The sequence below is a fragment of the Aquarana catesbeiana genome, linkage group LG03 (genome assembly GCF_042186555.1).
Source record: "Aquarana catesbeiana isolate 2022-GZ linkage group LG03, ASM4218655v1, whole genome shotgun sequence".
In the NCBI taxonomy this organism is placed as follows: Eukaryota; Metazoa; Chordata; class Amphibia; order Anura; family Ranidae; genus Aquarana; species Aquarana catesbeiana.
Window position 1 is genome coordinate 495,135,332 of NC_133326.1, and position 14,122 is coordinate 495,149,453.

General features: G+C 41.9%; 1 protein-coding gene across 1 annotated transcript in view; it reads right to left on the bottom strand.

Moving 5' to 3' along the window:
- Nucleotides 1-14,122, bottom strand: part of FLT4 (fms related receptor tyrosine kinase 4) — a 380,521-nt gene that overhangs the window by 114,671 nt on the left and 251,728 nt on the right. Inside the window, exons 12-14 of the mRNA XM_073621068.1 lie at nucleotides 4,775-4,883; nucleotides 3,909-4,268; nucleotides 667-813 (exon numbers count right to left, since the gene is read on the bottom strand). Coding sequence (XP_073477169.1) covers nucleotides 667-813; nucleotides 3,909-4,268; nucleotides 4,775-4,883 — 616 coding nt within the window. The remainder of the gene's footprint in view (nucleotides 1-666; nucleotides 814-3,908; nucleotides 4,269-4,774; nucleotides 4,884-14,122) is intronic.

Genomic DNA, 14,122 nt, shown 5'->3' on the forward strand with positions numbered 1-14,122 from the left:
TATAAAATATAATTTGCCACAAAACTAACATATTTCCAAAGCCTGGAACAAATCTGTAGTAAGGGGTTTAAAGCAAACCTGTGTTTTTCCCATGCAGGGCAAAACAACAGATTCACTGTAGTGTACCCATCCCTAGCAGCACATTCTCACCTTTCATTCACTCTTCTAGCACTCCATTCAGCCATTGGGATCAATAGAAATACCTGGTACTTTAGTGTATGGAGAAGCAGGTGACTAACACTTATTTGGTGATTGGCCCAGGGCTGTCACATGAGGGCAGGCAGACAGCCCTCAGACCTGCATAAGCTCTGACTAGAGAGACTTGGAGTATACACAGGACTACCTTTTCTTGCTCCTGGTGGCTGAATGGACCTGTGTAGAAGTGAAGTAAAAGTATGTGCTGCTGGGACTAGCATTAAAATTAACTTGTTGCTTTGGCCTGCATCAGCAAAACACTGGTCCCCTTCAAGGTGATAGTGAGAAGGCTCTTAGACCCGTGAAAGACAACTTTTTTTTTTCTGTAGCTTGCTGCTCTTTGTACATTAATATTTGCCATATTAAATAAGCCTAGTACTGTTGTTTCAAGAAGAAAGTAGATCACCACCATCTCGTCATCACACTCTCATTCATCTGAAAGTACTGAGATGCAAGTGTAACAGTACATACCTGAGACCTCTTCAATCAGCTTGTTGTTTTTGTACCAGAGAATGCTGGGGATGGGAGTGCCATCAGCCTCACAGCGCATCTCCATAGTGTCACTGACATTCACCATCTTGTCATTCAGATCAGACCGAAGGTGTGGAGCTTCCTGTGCTGCAAAGGAGATGCAGTTCTTTATTAAAGATATGCATCATATTTTTTTATGGTACATCCCCCCCCCCCCCGTTACCATCATACACTGTATATAACAGACCATTTAAATGAAGTGGTATCTTATTACTTTGCATATTGGTGAAAAAAGACCCCTTACTAAATCTCCAGGGTTGGGAATTGGCAACTTACTAGAGGGGCAAAGTAACCCCCTGAGCAGCAATGTTGTTTTTTTCTGAGTTGTTTCTTCCTGAATCCTCAGACTTACATTGATGGACAAACTGGCTTGTATCTATCACTCACACAGACCTTTCGCCTCTAAACTTCATGTGGCCGGTGGTGGCGCCACTTAAAGCGGAGTTTTGCTAAAAAATTTTTTTTAGATGTCAGCAGCTGCAAATACTGCAGCTGCTGACTTTTAAAATAAGGACACTTACCTGTCCCGGGGTCCAGCGATGTCGGCACCCGAGGCCGAACCGTCCCTGGATCCTCGGGTGCTGCCGCCACCATCCTCACTGAGGGAATCAGGAAGTGAAGCATTGCGGCTTCACTGCCCGGTTCCCTACTGCGCATGCGCGAGTCGCGCTGCGCGTCTACACTGGTCCCCGTTGTGTTGTGGGAACTGTGTATTTCCCACAACACAACGGGGGTGGGCGGGGACTCTGCGGCTAGCTGCGGCTAGCTATACCCGGAAGTGGGTGCAGATACCTGTATTATACAGGTATCTGCACCCTCCTCCCCCCTAAAAAGGTGCCAATAGTGACACCGGAGGGGGGGAGGAATCCGATGAGCGGAAGTTCCACTTTAGGGTGGAACTCCGCTTTAAAGACTCTGTGAAGAAAAGCCAGCACTCAATATAAGATGTAGCTCCTGACAAAAAGGGCCCGTGTGCCTTTGAAACATGCATCGGTGGTTGTGGTTTACAGAAAAAGAGCTATATCTTAGTGCTGGCCTTTCCTCATTCTGCCTCTTTTTCCGAAGATGCAAGATGGTATATCTGTTGCTTTCCATTGGCACATTTAAACAAGCAATGTAAAACATTTCAAAAAGTTTGAACTGGGTCCAGTGGATCAGCTGCTATTTAAGGATTTCTACTTCTTATCAACCAATCAGGGAGAAGCAGTTGGGATGTCTAGTCATTAAAGTGGAAGTAAACCCATCGATTTAACAGTTTAAAAAAAGATTACATTTCCAGCATGTCCCGGGAATGTAACTGTCACATTGGTTGTGCTCTCAATCAAACTGTCAAACCATACAATGGCTGGTGTCATAGCTGATCACATGTGCAGCATCATGGCAGCTGAAGATTAAACAGAGGTCAAGATGGCAGCTTCCTTGGCTGAAAATGATAAGATGGATTACAGTACTTCCACTTTAAAAACAAACTTAGTGGACTAACATGCTAACAAGAACTAACTAATATGCTAACAACTAGTAAGAAACCAAAATAAATGTGTGCAAAATTAACCTAAAAAATATAGTCATCAGTGCATATAGTTACTGTTATAGGTAATTGTATGCAACCAATTGTATGTTAAACCAGTTTTAATGGAAATGTTGTGCGATGAAAGACAGAACGCCCCTTGTCCAACTGGTTTACAAAACAAACACAAAACAACTTCTACTGCTATTTTACTTGATCACAAGGTTAGATTAAGCTGCATACCAAAATATGGTGAATAGAATCCGCAGTTTGTTGTGTGGCACTAATTGATTAACTTCACACATTATTCAGTTGGTAAAATTGGTATACATGAATGGGTATACATGGTGTATATGAACTAATATTTGTGGTCTTCTAACAATATTGCATGGCTTGAGAATGAAAGCAGCCCATTCCCACCATTTCTATTTTATGACGTTTCTTTACCAACCTAACTTTGTATTTATCACTTACAGCACCAGTAGGTTCTCTTCCACAGTTAATCTCAGGTTCCAGACCTGTACCAACCACTTCTTCCTACACAATGTAGTATTGTCTTCTCACACAACACCCCAGGTTCCAGCCGAAGTTGTCATCATTTCATGTTATTATTTGATGATATTATTATACTTTTTATAATTTTTGTGTATCTAAGGTTAAAGACCCAATGGCGTCCCTAGGGGGGGCCAGAGGGGGCCCTGACCCCCCCAACATTATGCTGTGCCCCACCATGTGCCCCCCCCCAATAAAAAGAAAATTTTTTTTTTTTTTTACAAAAAATCAATGTCTAAGAGGGAGAGAGTCCCGAGTCAGCTCCTGCGGGTGATTCCACCCCCCTTCCTCTGCTTGCTGACACTGCATAATGTGTGCGCTCACACAACCACGGCCGCCCGATCTGCTCCTTCCCCTGCATCCTCATTGGCAGGGAGAAGAGCGAGTTGCAGGAAGGACTCCACCAGGACTCTCAGTTACTGAAAAAACAGACTGATTTCTCCCATCCTTAGGACAGGAGAACCAGCGTGTAAATTCAGACCAGAGCAGTCAATAGCAGGGGCAGGACAGCAAGAGGAGGATGGGAAACCCCACAGTGGCAGAACACCAGGGCCCGGAGGCAAGACAACCTTTGCAACCCTGATAGTTCTCCCACTGCTATGGATCCTTATATTTTCTTGGTATGCTGGTGACATATATCTCTTGTTTTCTGCCACCTTGGGGGACCCCAATACAGTAGGAAGGGAGCTCACTGCAGAACATGTGAAAGGGCCGTTGTGGGGTCGTAGTAAAGGGCCCCAGGATATATATATATATATATATATATGCGTTTTATAGTTGCCCCCCTACTTTTGTCCCTGTCCCCCCATGTGCCCCCCCTAAATATGAAAGCTGGAGATGTAAAGACCCTCTATTCAGTGGTTCCAGTATCATCCAATTATATATATAAACAATCATTGATATTATTTCATTTTAACATTCTTTGCATAGAAGGATTTACCAGTCAATTTATGTATACATTTTCTATTTTGTTCCTGACTAGATGTAATTCTAAAATGTATTCGTTTTACTCCACACCTGCACTATGTCTCTTACTACATGCGTTTTTACTGCATCTATTTCAGCTGTAAACAAAGAACCCCATTATCTACCAATGGGCATCAAGCCAAATTTTGGTACTCACGAAGTACTGAAATGTATTTCTTCTGACAGTGCTTCTCCCGCGTTTTTCGATTCTGGACCTCACAAACATAATCACCTTCATCTTCCAAGGATATGTTGGGGATATTGAGTACCAATGCTGCAGTATTGGTTCCTGACTGTTGCCTCATCTCTCCTTTCATACGGGCAGCATACTGATGCACGTTCCTACATTCCAGGACAAGTGGGTTCCCCTCAGCATCATGTAGAGTGAGTAAGTTAAGCCGATACCACTGCAGGTTCTCATAGGTGTAATTATCTGCATGGCAGCTCAGACTGAGATTTTGTCCTTCTATTGGCTCCTGGGAAGGCTGGGGATCAATACGGAAGCCATCTGGGATTGCTGTGAAGAAGAAAATTGTCATTGTTAGCAAGGATGCTAATAATGCTATAAGTGAATCTACCACCTGAATGAACTTAAATAAAAAGATGTTAGTATAACCACAGCAGACCATGAACCTGCTTTGAGTCCTCAATGTTTGGTTACTCAGTGATGTATGCAGGTAATAATGCCATTTGGCAAACACATTTGAATAAAAAGAATATATATACACTTTGGAACCTCTTTACAATTGCTATGAAAACAATTGGTTTTCTGCATTTATATAGGGAGACCGGCAATAGAAGTCATGTTGTTATTTATCTAAGTACAGTTTTCCTTTAAATTACATGCATAGTAAAAACAAAAGAGAATTTTACAGTTGACACCATGAAAGCTAATTGACGAGTTTAACAGTAGGAAAGCTAATTTTTAACTGGGAAATTTACACATTTTAGGTCACCTTTATAGAGAATATTAATAACTCTGCATGATTGCTGTGTTTTTAAACCGTTTCCATTGTCACTTACTTGTTACATAGAAGTAGACGAGTCTCTCATCTCTCCCCGCTTTGTTGAAAGCTGAACATTTGTACATGATTGATAGGTTTGCTTTCTGTATCACCAGCTTGCTCACAGTCTGAAATATGGAAAGAGAGTATTGCCACTAAACAGACAAAAACATTTCTTCCAATTCTACCTTCCTAAAAACTGTACAAATATAAAGTTAAATATGTAGAAAACCAATTAGATCCTTACTTAGGCTAATGAAGAACCTAAGGCATCTAAGAAAAGTGCATTTTTGAGTTAGTTGCTTGTCTACAAATTAACCATATAAAATATTGATCTTTGCAAATAGATTACAGTTGTCAGAAAAATCTGTTTGGTAAATGGAAGTTCTCCATTTTTCAATACCCACTTTCTTTCATCTATTTCTATCTTAAAATACACCCCTCTTTAAAGCTGAACTCCGGGCACAAAAACTTTCATTTAAATATATTCCTCAATAGCCAAAAAGTATATAAATCTACTTTGTGTGCACCAAACTCCAAAAACTCAGATGTTACCCTGTAAAAGTAGTAGTGACATCACCACTGTGCTGTACAGACACTGTAGAGAGAGCAGAGCTTTGGGAGCGACCCAGCAGGCTCCACCCACTACAGTCTACAAAAAGCTACAGGTGGGGGTAGATATGAGACCAGTCATCCTGCACAAGGTGAAAGAACAGCAGTGACCGGTCTTTATTACAGGAAACTCCTACACAGAGGCAAAGTTTCACACTGAATTACTACTCAGATCTGGAAGAAATGCATAAAGCACACCAAGATTCAAGAAAGAATAGACGTGCCTCTTGTATTTAGGCAATATTTGTCTATTCTGGAGTTGTGTCAGGTGGTAACTAGCCTGGCTAATTGATAGTTTGATCCACTGATTTCTGTAATAAGTCTGAGTTTATTTGGTGGTCTCTATCTTCTGTTAATAGGTGGCATTGTTGGCTTTGGCATTAGGATGGTGGATTACAGTAAATTCAGGTAATAGGTAGATAAGTTGTCTCAGCCAATCAGCAGGTGTTTTTTTTTGGCCGCTGTGCATGCTGGGATAGGCTATTTATTTGGAAGGAGTCAGGTGATCGGGGTTCTTCCCACCCGGGGCTGCGGCCTGGGTGGATGGGTATCAAACAGCTCTGCTGGCCTGAAGCCCGAGGCCTATCCAGGAGTACTACTGGTTGCTAGGTCTACATGAGGCCTATCTAGTAGTTCAGGGTTCTGCAAAGGATGAGCAACACAGGTTAAGCCTGAAGCCTGGGGAGTAACTGCGTGTGTTAGAGGCTCAGCTCGAGGGGAGCCTGTTCCTTGCTGGAGGTAAAGGAGAAGCAGTTGCCGGAGGGATGACCACTCCAGTTACCAGAGGCAAGTTTGGAAGGGATGAAGATCTGAAGGAGTACCAGAGCAGACGCTAGCCAGGGACGGTTAAGTAAGTGGGAAAGCTTCAGTGGGTAGCTGTGAGTAAAGCTTGAAGGAGTACGATGGGTAGTTGTAAGTAAAGCTTTAAGATAAGTACAGCGGTTAGCTGTGGGTGAAGCTCGAGGGATCCAGCAGGTAGCTGAGAGTCCAAGAAGTCTAGTGAGGGACGGCGTGCTGAGCTTAAGGATCTACAGTGGGATACTGTGAGTTAAGCTGGAAGATCTACAGGGGGATACTAAGAGTTAAACTGGAAGATCTACAGTGAGAGAAGTTGTTGCTATAGGAGACAGCAGTTGCTACAAGATACAGACTGCTGCATTCAGCTTAAAGGCCTTTTATCTGTATTACTGTCTGCCTAGTTCTATTTTGTCTACAGAGTTTGCCTAGTTGCTATTGCATTTGCCTAAGGGTGTCCTGAGCCATAACCCTCTCTCCCACTGTTCCTGTTAAGAGAAATAAAACTCTCTTTGTTAATTTTTACAAAAAGTGACTGGCACCCAATTATTTCACCTTGCACCACACCCACTATGCCTAGAAACCTGCACCCTGACAGTTGCAGTTGTAGATATCCATTTAGGCTACATGCACGTGGTTTGCATGCAGGTACCCAATAATACCGGTGTTTTTAAATGTCCAGGAGCACAGGTGCAGTGTCCAGCCCCTCTTCCAACAGCCTGTCAAAGTCTATGACAGGCTGAAATACGATGTGGCTGCAGCTGTGTTAATGGGTACATGCATTTAGGAACATAGGCATTCAAGGACGTATGCCAAGGACCGCTGGAATTCTGCATTCCAGGCATATGACCCTGAACGCAGGGTACAGCTTGGTAGAGGAGTGTCCAGCAGCTGTATATTTCAGCCAGTCACATGCTGCTGGCTTCAGGGCTAGACGAAAATGCCAGGGTTTGACATACGGTCCTAGAGATAGTGGTTGTGCCGCAGTGATTGCAGTACAGGGGCAGTTTTGGGCTAACAGCTTTTTGCCATGGCAAAGACCATGACAATAACAATAAATAAACAAATGAATTGGCATACGTACAATACACCCTAAGAGAGAACTAACTTTAACCAGGATATGTAATCTATTACATGGTTAGTATGCCACAAACTGTCACCAACTAGACCAGCCTTTCCCAACCTTTTTAACCCCAAAGAAACCCTTGAAACAAACTTACTGGTCCCAGGGAACACCTGATCAAAGGAATTTATCAGGAATCAGTGGGAAGAATGCCCCTTACGTTGTTGGTCATTGGGAAATATGCCCCCCCCCCCCCTACAATGATGGTCAGAATGCCACCCTTACAGATAGCTAAAAAGATCACTTGTGTCATTCTGCTGCCTCTTTTAAGTGGCATTAGACATGGAACTATGCAAGCACCAGCAGATGGAAGGTCAATCAGCCACAACTGAAGGGACCCCTAGCACTCTCTGACGGAACCATAGGGTTTCACAGAACTCTGGTTGAGAATCACTTGACTAGACTATATACACATGTTATTGTATGGTTTGTAGGTTAAAGCTTCACACTGCATTTTCTTGTTTGACTCTCTCATGGACCAATGCTCTGTTTTCATATACAGTATATATATATATATATATATATATATATATATATATATACACACGCACACATACACCCACACACACACAGTGCCGTGCAGACATTTTAGACAGGTGTGAAATAATGCTGCAAAGTAAGAAAGACTGCGATTCAAAATTATATATATATATTTTTTGGTTTGTGTTTATTAATTTACAAAATGCAAAGTGAACAAACAGAAGAAAAATCTAAATCAAATCAATATTTGGTGTGATTACCCTTTGGCTTCAAACCAGCATCAATTCCTACACTTGCACATTTTGTACACTTGCACAAAGCCATGGATTTTGTAGGATTAGAGTCAGCTGTATGATTAACCAATTATTCCAAGCAGGTGCTAATGATCATTAATTTCATATGTAGGTTGAAACACTGTCATTAACTGAAATAGAAACAGCTGTCTAAGAAGACTAAAACTGGACGAGGAACAGCCAAGCTCTGCTACTAAGGTGAGGTTGTGAAAGACAGCTTCATGTCACAGGTCATATACTATGGCAAGACTGAGCACAGCAACAAGACACAAGGTAGTTATACTACATCAGTAAGGTCTCACCCAAAAATTTCAAAGCAGACTGGGGTTTCAAGATGTGCTGTTCAAGCTCTTTTGAAGACGCACAAAGAAACAGGCAACGTTGAAGACCATAGACACAGTGGTTGGCCAAAGAAAACTTAATGCAGCAGCTGAAAGACACATCATGCTTACTTTCCCTTGACATCTGAGGATGTCTAGCAGTGACATCAGCACAGAACTAACCAAAAACCAATGGGACCCAGGTACACCCACCTACTGTCCGGAGAAGTCCAGCCAGAAGTGGTCTTCATGGAAGAATTGAGGCCAATTGGCAATACCTTTGATGTGGAAACAAAGCTAAGAGTTTCAGTTATGCACAAAAACATAGGAACTAGGGTGCAGAAAAATGGTAGCAGGTGCTCTGTACTGATGAGACAAAATTTTAAATACTTGGCTGCAGCAGGAGGCAGGTTGTTCACGAAGGGTTGAAGAGAGCGGTACAATAATGAGTGTCTGCAGGCAACAGTGAAGCATGGTGCTTGAAAGTCTGGGGCTGCATTTCTGCAAATGAAGTTGGAGACTTGGTCAAGATCAATGGTGTCCTCCATGCTTAGAAATACAGGAAGCTACTTATCCATCATACCATACCATCACGGAGGCAGGTAATTGGCCCTAAATTTATTCTGCAGCAGGACAACGACCCCAAACATGCAGCCAATGGCATTAAGAACTATCTTCAGTGTAAATAAGAACAAGGAGTCCTGTAAGTGATGGTTTGTCCCCCACAGGGAGATGATCTTATCATCATCGAGCCTTACATTGGGATTACATGAAGAGACAGAAGGATTTGAGGCAGCCTACATCCACAGAGGATCTGTGGTTTGTTCTCCAAGATATTTAGAACAACATAATTGCCGAGTTTCTTCAAAAGCTGCGTGCAAGTGTAGATGCTGGTTTAAAGGCAAAGAGTGGTCACACCAAATATTGATTTGATTTGAATTTCTCTTCTGTTTTTCTTTAATATTTGTTAATTGAGACAAATAAACTCTAAACACCTCTAGTAAGGTGCTGGGAATCCATGAGCCATTTGAGTCTTGGTATCACAGAGGAAGAGTGCCATGATATCCTAACTAAATCCTGTCATTTTCTAGGTATAATTTGGGCATGCTATTTAGGAATTATAGTTTGAACTGAGAAGAAATTTCATCACTGTCATTTCAACAATAACCTGTTTCTTCTGAAGGGAACAGATGTGTGACAGAAAACAGGAAAGCTGCTATATGAAGGCGTGGTCTTCTAACGGAAGTGAGTAAAGGAAGTAGGAAGTTAACTAGCTTGGCTAAGTTTTAGTGACTGTTTTTTGTCTAATTTTAAGCTCTGAAAGCAGGTAATTACTCCAAGGGAATCTATTCAATGCCAGAACTCACGAGGGAACACATGCAAAGGTCAACAGATTTTACAAATGTTAGTATAGGTCACACTGTTTGCAAGATGTTGACAACACAACATACAGGCATTGCGGTGTATCCTGACAGGAAGCGGGTCTCATTGCAAGCTGTGGAACTTTCTTTACCAAAGGAAAAACCTTCACTTTAACGACACAAGGATCTAATTATAGGGCCATTTGTTAATAGGTGCTGAAACACATCATTATAGCTTTGAGAAAGTGAATGTCCAAAATGTCACTTTTAGTGAAAGTAAATCTGCCTTGATTTTGGCACTGTATATGCTGTTACAAGATATACAATGCATACAGTATTTGTTATCCAGAAACTCATGGTAAGAGGTGTAACTAAATGTGACAGAACCCTTATGCTAAATACAGATATGGTCCCTGATATTTTTATACCAAAAATAAAAAAATCTGGCAAAATTAGGAGCACACATTAAGAATGGAGAGAGATATAATACAATTCACACATTTCTTGTTATTTACATAAGATAGATTTCCATGATATATATATATATATATATATATATATATATATATATATATATATATATATATATATGAGATTTTCAAACTGTTAAAACAAGAATACAAATGAAGAAAAAGGGCTGTTTTATCCCGTAAGTATCCTGAATGTAGTGTGAGGGTGTTAAGAGGTAACAAGACATCTGTACAAGATTAAAGCTGGCCATGCACATTTAGAGCTTTGGTTGAAAATGGTTATTTGCAAAACGTGTTCAATTCTCTAATGGCCATTGGGGACAATCCAATGACTGTTTTCGACCGTAGTGAGAAAAAACAAAGGCAAAGGATGAAAACATTTTCTCAGTACATTTTTGAGCAATTTAAATTCTAACTGTGAATGTGTCTCCTATTCGGTAAAAATTGTACTTTTAAGTGCTAGGTAAAGTGCTAGGTAAAGTTTAAGTAGAAAGTGGTAAGGTCACAGGCATAAACATTACATCACTTCCATGCATCCCAAAACTGAGCGGTAAAATTCGAACTGGCATGGTAATCAAATTAAACTTTTTAACTTCGGATCAATATATTTTCAAAGCCCTTAAAGTCAATTTCAAGTCTAGAAATAACTATGCTCAAAACTGCTCCCACCCCTTTCTAACACCGTACATAGTATAATAACTACCCTGTAGATTCACACCACTATTACTTTTCTGGGGACAACACAACATTTGGGATTATATTCTACTTTCACTTTCAATGAGAATGCTGAACAGGAGAGATAGAGAGGTTGAATCTCCCTAACAGGGGCTTAGAACAGCAATTAAAACCTAAAAAGACCTCAAATCCATCTCTATCCAAAGCTAAGAACATAAGAACAAATTTTTGCCCTTAGTTATACTGTCAGGTCACCTGAGGCCAGGTGACAGATGCACGGCGTTGGGGTCAGGAGTGCACCGCTAAGGTAGTGGACCTTACGGCTGACTGCCGCGGATGGAGCTCTGGGTGGTTCAGGAAAGCAGGTCCACTGGAGCACCAACATGGAACACACTGGGAGCTAGAGCATGAGATTCCCCAGGGCACGGAGTCTAATGCCTCGTACACATGATCAGACATTCCGACAACAAAATCCATGTTTTTTTTTCCGACAGATGTTGGCTCAAACTTGTATTGCATACATATGGTCACACAAAGTTGATCGGAAATTCCGAACGTCAAGAACGCGGTGATGTACAACACGTGCGACAAGCCGAGAAAAATGAAGTTCAATAGCCAGCGCGGCTCTTCTGCTTGATTCTGAGCATGCATGGAACTTTGTGCGTCGGAATTGTGTACACACAATCAGAATTTCCAAGAACGAATTTTGTTGTTGGAAAATTTGAGATCCAGATCTCAAATTTTGTGTGACAGAAATTCCGATGGAAAATGTGCGATGGAGCCTACACATGGTCGGAATTTCTGACAAAAGGCTCCCATCGAACATTTTCCATTGGAAAATCCGACCGTGTGTACGGGGCACCAGAGCCCCTAGTGGTGGGGATGGACTTCACTGCAACTGGCTCCAGGTCGCGGCCCCCATGGTCTCCCAGCTCACGCGCATGGTAGGCTACTGGAGGATAGAGAGGAAGCAGCAGCCCAGGACAACAAGGGATAGTCAGGAGATAAGCCAATAGGCCGGGGCAACGAGCAGACAGGGGTAGTCAAAGAACACGCCAAAGGTCAGAGTATGAAGCAGACAAAGATAGTCAAGAACAAGCCAACGCTAGTAAACAGAATCAGACATGGCAAGAAGCACGCAGGAAGCCAAACACACAATATTGATCAGCGAGGCTTGGCTGCAGTACACAGGTTAATATAGTGTTCTCTGTTAGAGGCTGGGGTAGAGCCATGCTTGAGGGAAGATTACTTAAGCAGACAGGTGAACAGGGGTCAGTCTCTAAGCTGAACACAACAGAGAGGTGAGCAGACAGATATGAACATTACTGCAGACTCCTGACATATACATTAAGTTAAGTGGCAAAAAGGGACAAACAAGGAATCCCCTGTGTGCTCCCCTGTAGAAGACTAGATATGCACCCCTTATGCGACATGACAGTGCAGCCTAGGGATCCTGTTAGTTGAGCACCATTGTCTAATAGTCAATACAGAACTGCCCGTGGGTCTGTGACTCTCTTTAGAATTACTCATTAAAGACCCATTAAACTCCATTGTTCATGTTGTACCTTAAGGGAAACTCTCCTAGAAAGTTCAAGTCTGCAAGGGCTAATTTTACTTATTCTGCTTCTGTGAAAAATCCAACCTAATGACCTTGATATTGTATACCTTTTTGAGAACAGCCGTAAACATGTGTCAACAGCACTAAAAACTCATCAAGCCTTTGTCGGTCCGTACCTGCTTGATATCTTATTACATACACACAGGCACGAAATAAGGCACGACGTGTAGCAATTATATTTGGACCGAATTAGATCATGGAGGTGTACCCTCTTTACTCCATATATGCCTAAAGCCTAGACCAGTGATGGCTAACCTTGGCACCCCAGATGCTTTGGAACTACATTTCCCATGATGCTCATGCACTCTGCAGTGTAGTTGAGCATCATGGGAGATGTAGTTCCAAAACATCTGGGGTTCCAAGGTTCGCCATCACTGACCTAGACCATTCCAGAATATTTCATAGTCTGCCTAAAATCCCCCTTGTCTATTTATACCATTAGCTTGGTTAGAAAATGGTATGCTGGTTGGTATGGAAAGGTGACAATGTCAAAAGGAGGACGCCACCATCCCTACATAACATGTGCAAACAGAGAGAAAATTTGGTGGGATTTTGTAGGTGCCAGGTAAGTAATTTTAAACAGACATCACAGTAAAAAGTATAAATTACATTTTATTGAACATAAACAAAGTTTAAAAATTATGCTGGCTGTGCATAATATAGAGCTAACAGTGATATATAACAACATAGAAAATAAGGGGTCACTCAGCACTTATAGTCCGTACATGTTTCGCCCGTTGGGGCTTCCTCAGGGGATATGTGTTGAGGGACCAAGCTGGATATATCTCTGTTATAAAGATGCAACCAGGAATAGAAGGATGGACATTGTACTGTACTGGGAAAAGTTTTGCCTGGGTGGGCCCCAATGGGGGCCATGGGACTGTGTACAGGACCAATTGAGTCTAAAGGGAAGCAAGGGCTGCCAGATAGGAAGTTTATCTTATGCAGGAAGATACACCAGAGTGGCAGCCTGTCTGTTTAAAAGTACTTACCTGGCGCCTACAAAATCCCACCAAATTTTCTCTCTGTTTGCACTTAGAATATGGTATGTATCAAATAGTTTTGATCCAGAATAAGCAAAAGCTATACACACCCCAAGCAATTGAATACATTTGCTTCAGAAAGGGAATATGCACATACAAATGTCAGTTCTTCCTTATGATCCATAACAGATCCAAAACCTTTATACTATTACATATTTTATTCTACTCTTTAATATTTCAAGAATTTCCATAGAGTCATGAAAGTACAAGTGTATTTTAAGACAAAAAAAAACCTCTGTGAACAGTTCAGTGGTTCATTTTGCTGATGTGTTGAAAAAAAATACACATCTCTTAAGTCCAGTGGCTTAGAAAGTTTAAAGCTGGCATAGCGCAGTAATAATGGATGGGAGGAGGAGTCGAAAAAAAAGAGTTGAGGAGTCAGGTCATGTGACCCATCAAAGTCACATTTAAGCAGGCAATAGATTATGCAATTTTCTTTCCTTCCACCCAAGAAAATTGCTTGAATACCGCCCCCCCGTCCCCCCCCCCCCGCGCACAGCGCTATTGTGTTCTCCGGCGGGGAGCATTCCTTGCCGGCAGAACACAATGATCAGTGCTGCTGGCTATGGCCGGCGGT